The sequence below is a fragment of the Chaetura pelagica genome, unplaced genomic scaffold, assembly GCF_000747805.2.
Source record: "Chaetura pelagica isolate M959 unplaced genomic scaffold, ChaPel_1.0 scaffold332, whole genome shotgun sequence".
Lineage (NCBI taxonomy): Eukaryota > Metazoa > Chordata > Aves > Apodiformes > Apodidae > Chaetura > Chaetura pelagica.
In genome coordinates, this window is record NW_009952480.1 from 1,045,932 (window position 1) to 1,065,500 (window position 19,569).

At 43.1% G+C, this 19,569-nt stretch overlaps 1 protein-coding gene across 1 annotated transcript in view; it reads left to right on the forward strand.

Moving 5' to 3' along the window:
• NFATC1 (nuclear factor of activated T-cells, cytoplasmic, calcineurin-dependent 1) overlaps positions 1-19,569 on the forward strand; it is a 142,157-nt gene that overhangs the window by 19,230 nt on the left and 103,358 nt on the right. Inside the window, exon 3 of the mRNA XM_010008706.1 lies at positions 17,293-17,495. Coding sequence (XP_010007008.1) covers positions 17,293-17,495 — 203 coding nt within the window. The remainder of the gene's footprint in view (positions 1-17,292; positions 17,496-19,569) is intronic.

Sequence of the window (19,569 nt, forward strand, 5' to 3'; positions counted from 1 at the left end):
CATTCCTGAAGTCAGTCAGGAGTGCCCTGATTTAAGCCTGAATTAAGCCTGCTTAATTCAAGCACACGTGTAGGAGTTCGCTGCCTGTTAGTTTAGCTATTTTACAGAAAACAAGACTGGATTGGTAAGATGTTGAGGACTGTGTTTAAAATGGCTTTACAGGGATGTTCAGATGACACGTGAGGTTGTGGTCTGAGAATCAACAGCTGTTGCTACTTGACTTAGTTTTGGTTGCAGTTGAGAAAACCTACACCAAAATTACCAATCAGCAAATCTGCTCCAGACTAGACAGATTATTGCACGTCAATATGTACCCAAAAACTGAAAAGAAACACAGTTAAAATTAAAATGCAGCTTAACCAAAAGCCAGATGCTTCATTATGAGCTGAACTAACCTACTTGCCAAATACTGCTAACCTGCATGAGGCAGGTGATTAATTTTTTACAAGTCTGCATTGGCAAATAGACATCTGTCCTCTATTCCTAAAAGTAATATGTCAGGGCAAGCAATTTTTTTTTTTTTTTGCTTGGTACTCCAAATTACATAAAACATACATATAATGAAAATTATATTGTGTACATTCCATGAAAGCCAGTTAGTGTTTCACATCACTTTCACACCAATGTAACTCAATTGGAATAAATACTAGTTTTATACTTCCTAATTTTTTAACATAAGAAGAGAAAAAAATCACATCTGTAAGATACCTTGTAATCTGGAATGTAGGTATAAATGGTTATAACGCAGATTTTCCATTTTAATCAGTCATTGTTCCAACTAACAGGCTGAATCAGTGGAAAATACGGTGTCTAATGTAATTTGACAGTTGCTCTCAGTTGTTCTCTCGAAGTACATTGCAGCTTTCATTATGAGGAAGGGTTTATAATTTCTTTCCTTATGAACAACAGCTCAAGATCTTCTCTGGCATGTGCCATGAAAGGGAGATGATCCATTACAGCATTCGCTGCATGAATAACACATCAGTAAAATTTGTTGCATGCTGTCTGCAGCAAAATCAAATAAACTTTCTCCTCCCTCCACATGTTTAAGAAATAATTTAGCAGGAGTTGCATATTTTTGCTGAAACAGTTGAAATGTATTAATGATCAATTTACTTGCACATAGTAAAAATAATACAGGTTGCAGACAGATTTGTAATACAGTTTTTGAACACCTGTTTTTAATGTTTCAGTACCAAATAAAGTGGAGGAACTTCTGCTTTTGGTTTTCATGCAGACATTATGTACATGGGGATTTAAAAGTCTACTGCCGAGATTTCAAATGCAGCCTTGTTCAAAGCAGTCAGCTTTGCAGGCACACTTGCAGGCACAGCGTGGGAATGTTTTTGGGAGTTCCTGGGTGCTTCAGTAACAGACATCAAAGTCCCCCTCAATGAGTTTTGCTCTTTGGGCCACTGGTAATACAGTGTACGACCAAATAGGAATCCTGGCGAAAACCCATCATCCTCACGAGAAAGGGACCTTTGCCACTTGCAATACTACTCATCTAAAAATATTGCTTGTCCAATTCTTTGTAATGTCAGAGGAAAATTGTAAAAGAGATTGAGCAGAGGGATCTTTCTAGTACAGTACAACAGAGCATTTAAGTACATCCTTAAATTTTCATAAAATGAGATTAAATGTTGAACATGTGCATAAGTTTTCTACCAAGCAAGGAATAGATTGATCAACTGGCAATTAATTGTGTCACTTATTTTTGCTTAGGTTACTTGACTGCAAAATCTGGATTAAGACACTTCCACTGCCTTGCACGAGTGTTATAAGAGATTGGGTGTCACACCTGAGCATGTGGAGCTTCCAACTGTACTAAAAGTGCTTGAAGAAGGGGAGCAGGTTGCAGAATCTGCACTCTGTTTTTGCAGACCTCTGCTGCTTTTCAGGAGATCCGTTCTGTTTTCCCTCTTAAAAATCTGCTCCACTTTGGGCATTGGTTGCAGGTTTCTTGTGTGTGTTACTGCTTTCTTCTGATGGTTTTCAGGTGAATGCTATTAACTGGATCATTTTTTTCCTCTGCTTCTGCCTCTAGTCCCTTTGCTTTGGGATTCCTTAGTATGGTTGCATCTTCGTTTTGTTCCATCAGAGTTATGCCTGCCCACATCTGATAGGCATGAAGTCCCTGTGTCTCCAAAGTTTTTACTGTATGTCTTGTTAGCAGGTCAGGTGTAATGATGCTAGAGCCAAGCTTCCATCACTGTCCAAATTCTTTCCATTACTTTCCTCTGTCTCTGGGCAAATAGTGCCTTTCTCCGTGTTATTTAAGTCAGTAATTAAGGCTGTTCACCAAAGTCTGCTATATGTATCTGATTTCAGTCCCTCTGCCTTCATCAAAATAGCAGTATCAGCATATCCTGCGTGTTCTGCCCAGGACACGGATCCCCGCATTTGCTTTACTCAGCGAGCCGCACATTGCTGTCCTCTCGGCTCTCTGCCCGTGCTGGGGCAGCGAAGGAAGCCTGCAGCATATCAGGGCTGTTGCAGCAGATAAATAGATAGAAGGGAGTGGGTCAGAAGAGGGATCACGTTTCAGTCTGGAGAGCTGCTCAGAGCTGAGCCATGCATGAAGCCCAGGCGCAGCTAAAGCACGAAGGGGTAGTCCTGAGTTTTCATCCTTCTCCTAACGTCTTCACCTGAGGCTGCTGCCTGATGTAGTGGTGCAAGGGGAGAGGCCTGAGCCCGAGATGGTTGCAGCATGTCAGGACTAAGAAGCTTGAGCAGGGCTTGCCCAGCATTGCCTGTGCTTGCCTGCGACCAGGACTTCCCGTGCCGTGGCTCTCCCACGCGTGCACACAGGGACGTAAGGATTTGCTGCTGAGAGCCGGGTGGAGACGGGATGCCAGGGACTGTTTTGGATGAGACCACAAGTTGCCAAAGATCTTGAGCTATTATTCATCAGTGAGCAGGGTGGCACGCAGTGGTGTGGTGCTGAGCAGGGCTGTGAGGCGAGGGGCCAGGAGCTGCGTGGGCACTGCCAGCAAGGGTGCCTGGCACAGCAGGCAGCACCAGGGCTGGCGAGGGACCAGCTCCCGCTGCCACCCCGCCTGCCTGCACAGCCTGGCCTAGCATGTTGTTATGATTGCTATGGAAATAATTTCAATATGTTTTGTAGCTCTGAGATGCTAGGTCTTGCATTGTTTGGCTGGAAAGCTGCTTGACTGGTTTTTAGAGGGTGGCTATACATGCACAAACACTAGCAGATATTTTTTTTTTCTGGTGGAAAGTAGGAGATTCGCAGCATGGTTTTAATTAGAATTGCTCATTTAGTTTCTCACTGCAGTGTTCTTCAGTTGAAAGATAATTTAATTTTCTTTGTTTTGGAAGATTTTCGTGCTTGCCTGTGTGAAATGTCTGTATTTACTGTGCCTCATCGTGCTTTGTGCATAGCTTTGATTGTGAGGAGAGTTGAAAACAAAAACTTTGCTGGGATGTATTATTTTCCACCTGCTGTGGCTTTTAATACAGTCTCACTGCTATCTATGTACCAAGTGCATACATTTTTAGGAGGAAAACACCAGAGAGAACTGGTAAAGCGTGCAGGGTTAGATTTAGCTGTAAATCTCCCATTGACTCGAAGAGGAATAGCTTGTGTGAAAGTTGTGAAGTGCTGAAGAAGTGTAACTTTTATGTATTAGGTTTTTTGCCTTGGAGAAGCCCACAGAAGGCAATGCTTGTTGAAGCGTATTTGAAGAGTATTTGTTCTGGTTGAAACACAATATAGCATGGAGCAGTTGTGTTTGTATGTAGAATAATATTCAGATAGTGCCTGTCATCTCAGAATAAAAAAAACCCTGAATAAAACAGTACATATCTCTGCATATATGCAGGAATTCAGAAAACAGCTTGGAAGGTGCAGCTTTTTAGAAAAAAAAACCCAACAAAAATAGATGGCATTTTTTCATCAATAGTCCGTATAATCTGGCAATAATTTTCCAAATGGCTTTCCAATTAATTTTCAACTGCTTCTCTTGCAATGATGTTGCTTTCATTATGTGGGCCGTATGTGACATAGCTCTTATTTGACAATATTGTAATATTCCTCAATACAGACTCAATATGTTACTAAATACAGGCTGTAGAGTATTATTGAATACAAATGGCATACAGTAATAGAATTTTACATGAACTCCACCCATAGCTGCAAACACAAGCTGCAAGGGACTAACAAATTTAGGCCACAACTTGCAGGCACATGTGCTAGCATCTAGGTACACAAGTAATCTCAAGCACATGTCCTGAACACATCAAAGCCCCATTTTCTAATCCCTCACCGTTGTGAGGAAAATCTTTAAGTATGTGAACTGATACAGCCACACAGCTGGCTTCAGGGGCGCTGTATGAAATGGAAGCAGGTTGGAGAGGTTTTGCAAAGAGCAAGTCAGCGTGGTAGTGATGCTAGCACTGGGCTATGGCTCTGCAGTTCTGCTAGCATAAATGTAGCCCCTTGAAACTCTCAGCCTGAATAGATTTTACATGGTAGTTGCTCTAATCACAGGGTGCTATCTAGAAGCTAAGGTGTAAAAGCAGATGTTTTTGGGAAAGTCATGTAATGAGTAAAAGCATTCTTCTGTTCCTCCAGAAGGAAGAACAATCTTGTGTTAAGTAACATAAAGATAATAACAAAAAAATCAAATTTGGCCTCCAGCCTCTCGACTCTCCCACTTTTAGTGAATGCTCTTTTCCCATTTGGTATTAGAAAGGTACGTTATATGAGTTTGAATTTAGTACAGAAATGAACATTAGGAAGAGTACTACCTTTTATTATGATTTTAACATCCACTGTGATTTTGAAACAGCAGCAACAGCAAGGCTACCCAAAATGTACGTGACGCTGCTCCAGAACTGAGATGGGGAGCCCTGCTGGGACCCAGGGGGGTTTGCTGCAGTCGTTGCTTGCAAATTAGCTGATCCTTGCATCACCTCCCCTCTGAGAGAACGATTATTAGTTCCACCTCAGGCTTGGGATGGAAAGCTGCAGCTGGTTAAAGTGTGTCCACCAGCCGTGACCACCTGCTGCTCACCTTGTCTTGTGGTTGACTCGAGGCCCAGGGTACAACAGGTCCCCAAAATCTGGGTGCAGAAGCTCAAGCACTCACTTTAAGCTGTAGTAGAGCTGAATTTGACCGAAAACCTGAAACATGTGACAGCAAAGTACAGTACATGGGGTCTGTCATAGGCTCTGCCAATGTGGGGGTCTTCTCACAGAAGCTCTGCTCCATGTCTTTTTGGGCTAAGTGCAGTGTGCCTTTCTTGCAGCACTGCCCTGGATTTGTGGGACACTTATGCTCTGAACTGTGGCCTGAGCTGATTACAGGGGCAAGTCTACAGTTTGGGTTTATTTGGCTAGCCATAGATGTCTGCAGCTGAGCCTTAGTTTCTCTCTGTAATCAGGGGAAGGCTAGTTGGTATAGAGTTTAGGGAGATACTAATTTTATTCTGTTGTGAACATCTGAAGCAGCTCAGGTAAGTCATAACTTCAGAGTGCATCTCTCATTTTGCCGGCTGGGAAGGCAGCCAAGGTGACTAGACCCCATTGTTGTCTGGCCTGTATGTGTTAGAAGTTAGGTGGCATGAATCACCTGGCTTTTCAGTTTCTTTTTGGCTTGATGTGTTGTGTGTAATTATATGTAACCGGGCCCAGCAGGCGCTAAGATCACACCAGTTCATCAGGACCGCAGTTTGCTTCTCAGGTTAGATGCCCAAGTGAATCTTGACTGTGATGGGCAGGAGCGGTGCCTTTCAAGATTCTGGAATTCCTATCTCGGGCTTGGGACTTGACCCATGCCAGAACCTTATGTTTGAATTCAACAGGTTGATATAGGTGCTGTCTTTGGTTGGGTGTAAAAAGATGGGTCCTGGTCAGTAGTAATTATCATACCTCTCTTCAAAGGAGAAATTGTTGCTGTCAGCGTCCTCCTCAAATCCCAGTGGTGCACTGACATCCTGCTACACCGACTGCAGCAGGGTGTAAGCATTTGCAGCAGCAGATGAGCTACTCTGTAAAGCTTCGGAGGTTCAGCCTTTAGTATTTGCAACATTTTATTTGGCCGTCTTACTAGCTTGAAATGGGGTTGTGGTATGAGCTCCTCAGTATTTGGATGAAATTGTAGTGCAACAGCTGTTGCTAAATAATGTTACTCAACGTGACAATATTTAGAATGATCGATTGAAAATTGTCCACATATGCTGGGAAGCTAAGACTTTAATGCTTATTTTATTTACTTGCTGTTGAAGATAACAGGCCTTTCATTGTAGCCCTTGTGTCCTGTTTGGCAGAGCTGCTAACAGTTGCAGTCAGAGGGTTGGTCAGAGAACCTGGTCTGTTGCATCCATATATGTTTTGTAAAACAAGTTGCATCAGCCAATGGCATCACTGTTGCTCTCAAACAACTCACAGTGTGGAATCCAATCTCTCTGGATTTTTCAGGCTGTCTTGGAGGTCAAAACATTGAGGCTGGGCTGTGAGATATACCTGACCTATTTTTATTGCTGCATTAAGATGCTTTCCGTGGAAGGCACACTCTTAGATAAAACTGCAGTGTAATTGGAGCTGCGGGACCAGGTGGATCAAAGGTGGCTTGTGGAAGGAGAGTAGAACCAAAAGCATGTAGTGACCTGGCAAAACACACTGCCCTTTTCTGCTCTGACACAGGAGTCACAAATAGCATGTTTATGAATCTTGTGCATGTGATGGCAACACTTTTTGAGGGTTGAAGTAGTGGAAGCCAGAACCTGTCTTGAGGAACATACTCATGCAGACAGCACTTTTCTGACTCTGAAGAGCAAGGAATTTGCATTAATCTGCTTTATTCCCCAAGGAATGCAGGTGTAAATAATGTGAGGATTGGAACCAGAAGGCTGGGAAGCGCTGAGCTTCCCACAGTGAAGAAAGGGTTATGTGGCTACATGACCTGGTTACTGGCTTTTATTTTATAAGGCTGAAGCACAAATTGATTAAACATAGAACAGGCTGGAAATATGTAAAAACTTGCTATGTAAATTTCTTTCTTCTAATAAAGTCAAGTATCTGTGATGAAGCAAAAACTGTCTGGCAGAGCTGGTGGTGGGAACTTGATCACCTTATGCCCAGCTTCCTACTCCTTCAGCCACAAAGCCATCCTTGCTCTGTGCTTTTATAAAATGCCTCAAAGTGCTTTCCTTCTGTTAATCCATTTCTACATAAAAAAACCCAGACAGACGTACTGTCAAATTTGGAAGCCGTTAGTACTCATATGACTTGCAGAAGAAGTGGGGATGTTAATTTCAGACCTTCAGACAGTCTCCGTGCCCTCTCCCTCCTTTCCCCAAACAGAAGACAGTCAGAGCTTGACTCATGGACTGTCTGATTGTAGTAAGTCTCACTTGGGACATACAGCTGTACGGTGTGCTAGTGCTCTGTGTGCTTTGTCTGCCTCCAGCATTGAGTTTTCAGTTCCTGCTCTGTGTTTGGACGTGAGACTCTGATGGCTAATTAAATAGCAAGACGTCTTGCATAAGAATTTTTTTATCCCTTCAGAGGAGTTCTTGGCAAATCAGAGAAATTAAGATTTGGACGTGTATTTATAGTAGTTTTCATGGCAACAGAGCAGTAAGTCCAATATTCATATTATGAATATGGCTCAGTATTTATAGCTCTCCAAATATTTTTGGAGATAAAGCCTTTAAACATAGCTCCAGCTTTCTGTCTTCAGTAGCAGTTTAAATAAATGTCATTGGGATAGGACTTAAAATTGAGGGGGAAAGCAACCACTTCTTCTCTCATACTGTGTTAGTGGTGTCTCTGAACCCCAGAGATACTTTGCCTGGAACTGTGATGTCCGTATGCAATGTGAGCCAGTGTTCATCTTGGTGTGCAGAAAAAGCATCTCATAAGCATTGACCCTTAAGCAGATAACCCTTGGGGGTAGCTTGGCACCCTGTTGCCCTCAAATTTATGGGGGTGGGAATTCAAAGTCATGCAGTTAGTGCAGCACTAGCGAACAACCAAGTGATAAGGCCCTGTTTGGGGCATTGGGGGCTGTCTGGGCTTTGGAGAGGTGACCTGTGGATATTGGCAGTTGTGCTGTGCCATGTCTGGGATGGGCATCAGTGAGAGTATCACATCCATCCAGCTCTTGCTGACAGCACCTGTCACACACCCGAGGAACCCTGGCCAGCCCGTGCTCACCCACAAATGGGAGCTCCCTGGATGCAATGGATATATCAGCAGCATGACAAAAGGCAGGTTCACAAGTAGAAGCTTGCCCAGAGTATCTGCCTAACAATACGAAATTAATTCCTCTTGCAGTGCTCCTGTGATACTATTTTTTTTTTATTTTTTAAATTTTTTTAACTCTTACACGACCATGGGTAGGGCTGTCCCAGTGGAAAGCTGTTATGAATGCTGAGGGCAAACGCTTGAGTGGACGCTGAGTAAATTGAGGCATGATGTAGTTTCAGAGGGGCACTACTACTCTGAACTTCCTCCCAGAAGCACATTTTTAATCTGTGGTTTCCAGAACTGCTCTCTCTGTTGTCAAAATATATATACTCAAATGCAATTTGAAAGCATCCCACGCTTCAGCTTTGTGTTGCCATGAATCCTGTCCACACACAAGCACATACAGGCTCCTGGGATGGAGAGCCCCAAAAGGTCACACGTGGTGGCCATGCCACAGGGCAAGCTATCCAGGGGAAGAGATTGTCCTCCCACTCAAGGCCGCCCTTGGAGAAGTGCAGGGCCGTTCTCCAAGACAAAAGCTTTCATTTAGGTTGACTGCCTGGTGTGGGTGCCACCTCCGTCCCTTCGTAGGGGAATGACTCTCCTCAGGCCTGGTCTGCAAGGAGGTTTTGGAAGATCCCATGGCTTAGATGCTGCACTCTGAGAGATGAGCCATGATGTGGAGAGGACTGGCTGCCTCCAGGCACCTGAACGTGGGGCTGGAGATCCTGAAGGAGCAGGTAGGATTGTGGGAAGGACATCTCTTTAGTCTTGTGGTAGAAAATGGCACTAGAGCAGTAATGATATTCCACTTCAGTGAATAAGGTGCTCAGGACCTACAAATTAATTCTGTTGGTAACTCCTCTTCTGATGAGCATCTGTCTTGTAAGTCAAGTAGTTTTAGGAGGAGTGTGTGCTGGGTTGGTTTCTAGGTATGTCTATGTGAGGAGGATATCCTTCCTAGAAACAGGGAGCAGTGTCTTGTAGCTGTTTAGAAAAGGACATTTCATGCCTGTGCTGAGAGCCAGCAGCTAGGAAAGCTGTTTTTCCCTGGGTAGAGACTGACATGACTTGTAAGCCAGTGACTGTGTGTACAGCATCTCTATTACATTAAGATTAATAATTCCTCACAGCGTATTTGCAGCTGAAAGTTTTATATAGGTCTTTATTCATCATGATGTGAACAGCTGCTCTTTTGCTGCACTGTTGAATTAAAGTCCAAGTGGCAGTGCTAGAAAGTGCCACATAAAACACACTCCTGCTGTTTTCCGTTCACTCCCATCCAGCTCTTGCCCTCTGCCCAGGCTTAGCCCTTTGCAGGAGTAAGCCCTTTTATTCTTAATTGTGGATCACCTCAGACTACATTTGGATCTTAAAACAGAGTTTGAGAGAATCCAAGGAAAATGAGTTTTAGGAAGGAAAAAGAAATCTTGAAAGCAGCACAAAAAATGGTAGGAATTCATTTTTATTTGAAGTAAGTGAAGGACCCAGTTGTAGTAACACGTATGTAAAGTCCCACAGGGCATAATTTTTGCGCTTTTTTATTTAACTGTGTCAGATAAAATACAGCAGAAGCTATCAGAGTCAGAGTGTCACCTCAGCTCCTAAGAAGGTGTTTTATTTTCTCTTTTGTTTTTGTGTTTTGTTTGCTTTTTAATAAAAATAATGACAAATGTATTGTTATTATTGTTATTATTATACTGAGGGCTGTCTGCTCTGCTGTTTTGAATAAGTCACTTCCCGTATTTTGGCTCTACTCCAATCAGACAACACAATATAGAGGAGCATTAACATGGCCCGAGTTTAGCACCTCCATTTTGAATCCACGATGACAAGTTGTCTGGAAAACTGGCACCCTGTATTACATACCTGGTTGCCAGCAAGGAGAAGGGGTACCTGGTCAATATGATGTGCCTCTCTTGGCCCTAGGTGCACTGTGGGCTGCAGCATCCTGTGTCCTTCTGAGCCAGAGACCTGAGAAGCACAAAGGGCACGTGGATGGTACGGCGGTGGCTGAAACTTGTGTGCCTGCAGAGCATGATGCTGGAAGTTGGAAAGGTGGAAAGAAGCAGCTGCCTGCTGGTTACCTGCTGCTGCCCTGGTGCATGGCATGCACCCCCTGATCTGCGGGAGGGCTCCCTGCCTTCTCCTGGGCACTGGGTATTAGGCCTTTTGGTTTGGGAAGGAAGTCTGAATGGAGAGCCTCTACCATCCCCTGGCTCTAGGCATCTGAAGTGTGATTTTTCCACAAGCATCCCCTAGCAAAGGAATTCCGAGTCAAAACAGGCTGGAATAGGAGAGGACTTCGCAACAAGGGCAGTATTTTTATGTCTTTTTTTTTTTTTTTTTTCCCCAGAGCTGCAGGTTGCTGCCTGCCTCAGCCTTCAGCAGCAGATCCCTGGGCATTTTCAGCCCAGAGGCACAGAGACAGGGCAGTTCAGTGGCTGTCCAGGTGAAGGTCAGGCAGGATCTCTCCAGTGCACCCAAGAATAGATGCCCAGGTCTCCTGACCATGCCCTCAGTGCCTTCACTTCACATGACAGTCATGGCCCTCAGGACCAACTTTTCCCTCTTCCCATTTAAACCCGTGATGCAACAGCCTCCCTCTTCTAGTGCTTCCACATGGAAGCTATAGGTAAATTCTTTTTTAAAAAATCAGATTTATGACCCTATTTTTATGCATCTTGGTGCTCACAGCTAAAATCAGTACTCAAAATGCTTGTACACTTTCTTGGTAGTTTAAGCCTGGCTCTTCAAATTGGTTTTACAAAATCAGGACACTGAACACTCGCTGATACTTTTTTGAGGCTGTATTTAAGGTACATTTATAAGACATGACATGTTTCATTTTATCATTTGTGTGTAGTTACTGTAACAACAAAAAAAAAAAGACCTCCTTGAGGAAGTTAGCAATAAAGCTATTAGATGTGTAGCTCCCAAAGCTCTGGCTTAAAGAGACAGGCATTGATTACTTAAAAAAAATTACTATTTTATAGATTTTTCTCCCATTTCACCTCTTTGAAAGCATTGGAATTACATTCCAAAATGTGGATCAGAAAAAAAGGGAAAGAAGCCCCCTTTCCCCAGACTAGATGCTTAGTGTCACCAGTGATTCTCTCCAGACTGACTCAACAGTTGAACAGTTCTAGAAATACAAATGGGACACACAGACATGTAAGGCATTGCTGAGTGTAAGCACTGCCTGTACCTGCTGCAAGCAGTGTGGTCATCACTTAGATGGTAGGATAAGAAAATGTAGATATCGTTCTTACTATTTTTAGAGACATAGGTGGGTATATTTACTTTTTATCTTTATGATGTACCAACTGTACAGAGAACAGGTACACACATTTGTAGATGCATTGCTGGTAAAGAATCCTACAACAGTAGAATGCTTTGGGTTGGAAGGGACCTTAAAGATCAGATGGTTCCATCTCCTCTGCCATGGGCAGGGACACCTCCCACTAGACCAAGTTGCTCAGAGCTCCATCCAACCTGGGCTTTAACACTTCCAGGGAGAGGGCATCCACAATCTTCCTGGGCAACCTGTTCCAATTGTCTCACCACCCTCACACTAAATAATGTCTTCCTAATGTCTAACCTAAATCTCCCCTCTTTTTATGGATGTTACCTATGGATTTTTGTGGCACATCATTATTATGAAGGATGCAGCACATAGTAGCCACAAGCTGCTGTCTAGTTTAGAGGGTCCCTGGTCATACCCTGCTTTGTTATTAGTGAGAGCTCTGCTGTGAATGCATTGGGATGGGCTAAGCCCGAAATCAGCCACTGCAGTAATTTAACTTATTTAGAGTCAGAATCTGGAGGAGTGCAGCGCTGTAGGGCTTTTGCAGCCTGTTCCTGGAACTCCCAGTAAGTACACTTAAAAGCTATTCTGTAGTGAAGCTCACTTTTGTTCCTGGCAGTGTGAGTGGGTGTAGAGGGTGTACCTGGCTGGTGTGTCCCATCAGAACAGCACCATTCTTTTGGCAGTCTCCAGAAGCCTCTCTAGGCGTAGAAAGCTCCTTGTTATGGCAGGTAGCTTTCTCACCTTTTCAACAGGTGTTTCAGCATGCCAAAAGCATAAAGCACGTGGAAAGGAGCATGCGGAATATTTCAGCCATGTTTCTTAAAATAAGTGTCATGGCTCAAATATAGAAGTTTTCCTTACAGACTTGGGAATAACCACTGGTGATGAAAAAGCATTTGAGTTACTGGATGTGACATTTGCAAAAATTCTTTAATATTTGGTAACTTTATTAAAGTCTGGGAAGGCTTTGTTTTTTTCTGACACTTGTGTTAAAAGCACCTCAGCTCCATCTGCTTAAGTCTGTTTAATTCTGATTTCCAGATTTCATAGATGTGCGTCAGGCACATGGTTGGAATCCAGACAGGCTGCATATGCTCACGTCTGATCAGCCTCAAGCTATCATCACTGTAGAACTGAATCAGATACTACCTTGCAGTTGGTTGTTGGCTGCAATGGATGAAGCAGTGCTGTTTCCCTCACACTTTGAGGGTGGTGAGACACTGGAATAGTAATATGAATAGGCTGCCCAGGGAAGTTGTGGATGCCCCTGGAAGTGCACCTGGAAGTGTTCCAGACCAGGTTGGATGGGTCTGTGAGGAACCTGATCTAGTGGGAGGTTTCCCTGCCAATGCAGGGGGGTTGGAACTGGATGATCTTTAAGATCCCTTCCAATCCAAACCATTCAATGATTTGGTGATTTGTTGGCTGCCAGAGGAAGGTGCTGCACATTCAGCATCACCTCACTTGGACATGCGGGAACATCCAGCCCCAGTACACAGTGCAGAGTGTGTCTGCCTGGGGAAAGGCTGGAATTTGCCTTGGCACCTTGCACCAAGGTGAGCAGCAATCTTCTGCTGAGAATCAAGACATGCTGGTGGGAGAACGTGTTGTGAAAGCAGTGACAGAGAGGTGTAGGAATCCCAGGGAAAGCTTGGTGCGGTGGAGCAGTCACCTGGCTGGTGCAGCCTTTCCTTGCTCTTGCATAAGATTCTTTAAGGTGACAAAGAGCTTAACTGTGATGGGTCCTGTTCTGGTGTTAATTACCAGTGACTGCATCACTCTTAATAAAATTAGAGGACTGTAAAATAGGCCTACAATTAAGTCTGATTTTGATCTTAGCAGCTTCAGACAATGTAAATGCAAATATAATTTGAGACCTGTACAAATATTTTTGACATTGTTGCTCAAAAAGAAAAAAGCAGAGTATTCAGTGGTCAGTCAGAACAAGAGTGTATGACCTACTTTAATTTCAAAACAAAAAACACCAACCACAGAGGTCTTACCTGCATACTTCACTTTTGCCTTCATTTTTACTTTGTACTAACTGCTGTATCCTCACCTTTTTTTGGAAAGAAAAGCTTGTTCCAGAATACTGTGTACCTGATCCATATTTGCAGCTAGGTCCTTTTACTCTTTCACAGCAGGGGAAAATAAACTCTTTCCAATTGGGTCTATGTATTGCCAAGCAAAGCATGCTTGGTAGGAAAGGCACATCCTTTATTATGAATGCCATAGCTGAGGACAGTCTTTGTCACCCATGTTCAGCCTCTGAGTTATTAAGAGAACTTCGGACTGTGTTACACAGAGAAGAAGATAAAAATAGTGTGTCTGACGCATGTATCCCATGTCGCACGCCAGGAAACAGAGTCGTTATGCCACCGAGTACAGTATTCCAGAGCATGCTTGGAAAATATGCATGGATGTGAGCGTGTGAGATCTTTCCTAACCAGTAAAAATATTCAGTCCCCCTTCTTTCCCATTTTACGTCTGTCTTTTTTTATATTCCCCCTACCTGTTGACAAATCTTAACAGCCTGCAGCTCTGCCTTTTACTGCCACTGCTCCTCTCATCATCCTGCTGAGCCACTTGACAGTAATTACCCCCTCCTATATTTTGAGAGAGACACAGAATGTTCTCATTGTGCCCAGCTGAGAGAAACCAAACTCTGGCATGTTCTCCAGACACCTGTAGCATGCAGAAGACTCCCAGAGCTCAGTGCTGTCTGTCAGAGAAATTGTGCACTGGTTGCATCATCTAAAATTAGTCATCCACAGTATGTGCCCCTTTAAATGTTAATCCTTGAATCGTTTTCTTTTATCACTTCTGTTGGCATGCGCAATATTTGTGATATAATACAAGAGTAAATAATGTGATACAATGGATAGAACTCAAAAGGGAAATACGTATCAGAGATCAGTTGCCTTCTATCAGAGAATATGAAATAAAATTTACAGTGAATTGAGAGTTAGGGTTTTGCCTGTTTTGAGGGCAGCGAAATCAACCATATAGTGATTACATTAGTCTTTCTGGATGTTTTTGACACATTACAGCTCTTGAAAACTCATGTTCATTCAATGTGGTAGCCACTACTTGTCACCAGGTGCAGAAATAGCTCTCATGGAATAACCAACTGTGGGTAATGGCTCCAAAGCAAAGCCCAGCAGGGCTGTATGATAGGGCCTTTAAAAAACAATTTAATTTAAAGATCACAAGCCTTAAAAGCAATGCAAAACTTGCATCTGAGTTCTGATTATTTGTTTTCCAGCATGTGAATCCTTCTCAGGGGAGGGTTGGTGTGCAAAAACTGCAGACTTTGGGTGTTCAGTTGCTTCCTGGTAGGAGATCTGTAGGTAAAGAACAAGCTGCAGCTCATCAGTTTGTTACAAGATACAGCAGCAACTGAGTTCACGTTTAAAGATAAATCCTGAAATAGCAGAAGCCAATGCAAGACCAACGTTTTTGACCCCTTTGCCCAGATTCAGTGAAACATAGGGGTACCTTGGTGCAGTTCTGCCTTTGCTGGATTGAAGTTTGAGTTACTCGCTAGTCTATTTTTATCTTTTAAGCGGCCTTGTAATTCAATATGTGTTTGTTTTAATTTTATACTCTCCATAAAAAGCACGGTCCATGACGAGTTGAACAAGTGACCGCTGGTGATGCGTAGGAATTTAATCGGCTGGTGTGTCACACTGTCTTATTTTCTCTCCCAGCAAACTTGCATGCCACTTGTGAGCAAAAATACCCATTGATACCTTGTGTCTCCTCCATCACTTCAGCTTTGCTACTGAAGCTCTGAGGTGGGGTGAGATCAGCCCGGGCCAAATCCAGGTCACTCCACCAGCCCTGCAGGCTCACACCAGCAGCAGCAGTGGCTGCGAGGCAGGGGGAACGCAGCAGTGATGAGCAGGATCATGGCATGCCCTCTGTGGCTGCTGGCTGTACCAGAAGCATGTCTGCCATCATCAACCTGCAGCTTGGGCTGCATCTCTGCTCGCCATCATTTTTCCCATGCTGCATATTTTCAAACTGCTCCTAATGTGTTTTCAGTTTGACAACGTTGATGGGGAAATCCCACTATATCCTATCACAGCCCCCTGACTGTGCTGCCTTGATGTGGTGTCTCAGCCATGTACAGCTGATAAAATACCGGAGTGCTGGAAATAGCCTCCTCCTCCTGTCCCTGCATCCTCTCAGCGTCCATGCACTTTAGGTGAGAGTGTAAAATTGCTACACCAAATCAAGCACATTAAACCACTTCTGTTATCATCTTGGCTCTTAGATCCAAAGTGTGGAGTGAAAAATCTGCACTACACCTGGTTAGTGACAGAAGATGTGTCTGGGCACAGAGTCCTTCCTTCCTCATGCATTGGTCACTGTGGCACCTGAAACATGGCCATTATGCATTCCTGTTGCCATCAGTATGTTTGATAGCATTGAGAAGGCTTTGTACCTCACTCAACAGAATTTTGCGTGGCTCAAGGAGCAAAAGTAACTTGAGATCTTTGTTCTTAATAGCATTACCACTGTCAGATGGTAAAATACTCTGGAGAGACAAATTTTAAGTTATTATGAAGCCACAAATGATGTTTTAAGGTTTAAGGAGAGTCAAAGCAAGAAAAGCAGAAGTATCAACAAATTTTGATACAGATTTCACCACTTTCTTTCAGCTTTTTTTTTAGCTTTGGACTTGCATGCACGTAAATTAAAATATTGCTCCTCACCAAATTATCAGTGGTCTAATTTTGATCTATCAGATTTAATGATGGTGCAGTGATGGTTGCATAGCTTGGGCCCAAACCTACCTGAAGCATTTGCAGAGGAAATTAAACCTACAACCAAGCAAGCAGGTTTACATCTGGGACAGCCCACCTTGCCTGCGCTTCTCTCTCCTACAGTTGCTACGTCCTCCTTTCCTTTGGGATGGACAAGGCTTTGCAGCTAACTACTGCAAGATAACTGTTTTTGTGAGTTTCAACTCCCAGCATCAGGCATCAGTGTTAAGTAGAGGTTGGAGCTGCTGCGGACAGCTGCAGTCTCCTTTGCACCAGTGTGAACCCAGATCAGCTTCTTCAGGAGGTGGTGATGATGAGGTCAGACTCTGCTCCTGCTCGGTCCACAGCCTGTGGCAGAAATAACTCTTGTTGTCATCAGAGCGGTCACTGTAACATGGATGAAGTTCAAGTCAGGCCCAGTAGCTTCAATGAGATTTTTGTGCGATTATAACAAGAATTTGACACACATGGTGAGCTACTACTCATGTATATGTGATCTGTCTCCACACTGTCCCGGGAGGTATTTACCAGCATAAAAATCAGTTAATGAGGGGATGTGTGACGAGCAGGAGGCTGCTGCTGCACCAGGGGTTGACCAAGGAAGCACAGGGGTGGATGACCTGTGTCCTTTCCACTTGTAAACTCCATCAGTTTTGCCACCTGCAGAACTGGGGAGGAACATTGACTTCATTGTGGGTTTTTTGCAGAGCACCATGGCAGAATTTATGCAAAGTTTTCTGCAGACACAGAGTGCTCAAAAACCCAACCCATCTAAAGTGCCTCAGGACCTTTAAGATAATGAGGCATTTTCTGAGTGCACCTTTTTATTGTACCAATATTACGTTACAGGAAAAAATGGAAGGGGGGAACTTAACACATAGCACCTGTCACAAATTTCTCTCCTTGAATTAGTCTCTCCTGCTTATAAAAAATTAATTGATGCCTAGCAGTTTACGTGCATGGTGCTCAGTGGGCGTTTTCTGTTCTCTTGCCAGCTCCATGGTTACTTAGAAAGCGAGCCGCTCACGCTACAGCTGTTCATTGGGACTGCAGACGACCGCCTGCTGCGACCCCATGCTTTCTACCAGGTCCATCGGATCACTGGGAAGACTGTCTCTACCACCAGCCATGAAACAATACTTTCCAACACCAAAGTCCTGGAAATTCCACTTCTTCCAGAGAACAACATGAGAGCAATGTAAGACCCAAGCACTGTATCTGACTCATAGCAGTTTCCTCTTGGTTGCCCCCCTTGATTTCTTCTGTGTTGTTTGGAGTTTTCTTTGTACACAATTTTCCTTTTTTTTTAAGGTTATGCCTGTAAGAGTAGGTTTTCACAATTTTGCTGGGACTAAGTGCCCCATATCATCTTAACAACAAAATGAACTTCACAAATATTTATGACAGCCGATTGCCTTCATTCTAGAGTTTCAGCCAATTGCTTATTTGGCATTTAAAGTAAGTATCTCAGTTACCAAGCTGTAAATATCTCCTACCTCAGCTCCTGCATTTAGTTTCTAAATATGACACCTCTTGCTCCTATACATACTAGCACAAGGAAAAAGGCCTATTTAAATTTGTCTTTGGATGTCAAAGGAAACTCTTAGAGAGCATATGATTCCATTATTTCCAAGTACCCTAGTGTTTTTTTGAGACTAATAAGATCATTTGTATTTCTTATGTAATAAAGATGAGCATTTTAAATGTAATTTTTTTAGAAAACAAAGCTTTTAAAATACAGCTTACAAACTGGAGTTATTAAACTGGGGTGAGTTTAGTCCTATGCAGAAAGCAGCAGGAAGTAGGAGTCTGAGTCATAATCAAATGCCCTGACGTGGATGTCTAAAGTTCTCCAAATTAGTAGGAGTCTGAGTCATAATCAAATGCCCTGTAGATCCATTCCATACAGGTAAATTTCACTATGAGATTATGTATGAAGTGCCAAATGTCCCTCAAATGACATACATGAGAACCTTCCCATCATTTAATCCCGTCCTCTCTGCCCACCTTGTTCAGAAGAACCTAGCCCCTATCTGAGGTGTCTGCCATGGGAGGAATTTGTGCATGCTCATGTGCACGCATTTGACATGTACATGTCATGTATCTTCATGTGTGTATAAATGTGAATGTATTAATTTATATGTAGATTAATACATCTTTGTGTGTATGTGTATGGAGATTGAAAGATAAGCAGGTACATAGTAAGAAAGAAAGAAATCCTGGCTACAACGAACCAAAACTCATGGGAAAATCCCAGGGAGCTTACTTAAAACCACAGTTTCACTCCTTACTCCTACAGATTTCTGCACCTAGATGAAGTGAAAAATCACATCAGGCCCCTGAAGTCCTTCTGTATGTGATGGTTATTAGGAGCTGGTTTGCAGTGAGGCATACAAAATGCCCTGGTATTCCTCATGTAAAGAGAAGAGCTAGAATGTGTTGAGCTGCGTTGCCACCTGGCCTTAGGCTGATCACTCAAGACCTGAGAACCTCTGTCAGTGCATTATGTTAAAAGTTATGACAAGCCTGCAAAATTACAGGCCCCAATTGCTGTCATAGTAAGCTGGCACAACTCCATTGAGATTATGGATATTTCACCAACTTGTACCTGTGCAGTATTTATTTGGCCCGCTATTTATCCAGTTGGAATAACATTTTTTGACCATCTAGGAGCATTGTTGCTGTTTGAATTATCTTTCTCCCTATAATAAAGCTAGTTACACAATTTGGAAGCCAAGCTGAATATTTTCGTGCAGTGCATGCCAGATTGTAGTAGGGCTCTCTCAAGAACCACAAACAATGCTTTGGTGTACATAAGCCTGACACGTCAGTAGTCCAAAACCTCATATAACACTAACAATGAATTGAAATTCAGAGCCAAGAACTTTTCTCACACGTACTTTGTGCATTCAGGCCTTGATTCAGTGAAACACTGAAGCTCATCTGCACATCTAAACTTCTGCTCATTAAGCTACTCAACTTCAGAATTTAATGTCTGTGACTTTGCAAACCTGAATTTAGATGCTTTTTCTCCTCTGAACTTTATTGGCTCTGAACTAATCATCACTAAGTGCTTTTTATTTATTGCACAAGTGTTGCTGCTATAGGAGAGACAACATTGAGGAGCACACTGTTTCTTCTGTATCTTATGGATCTTTGCGTATCATTTTTACATGGTACAAATATTTAATAATTCTTATGGCTTCATCTGCTAGTGTGCATTGTAGAGAAGCTCTAATACTTTAATTAGTTTCTTTGATCATATCAGCAGG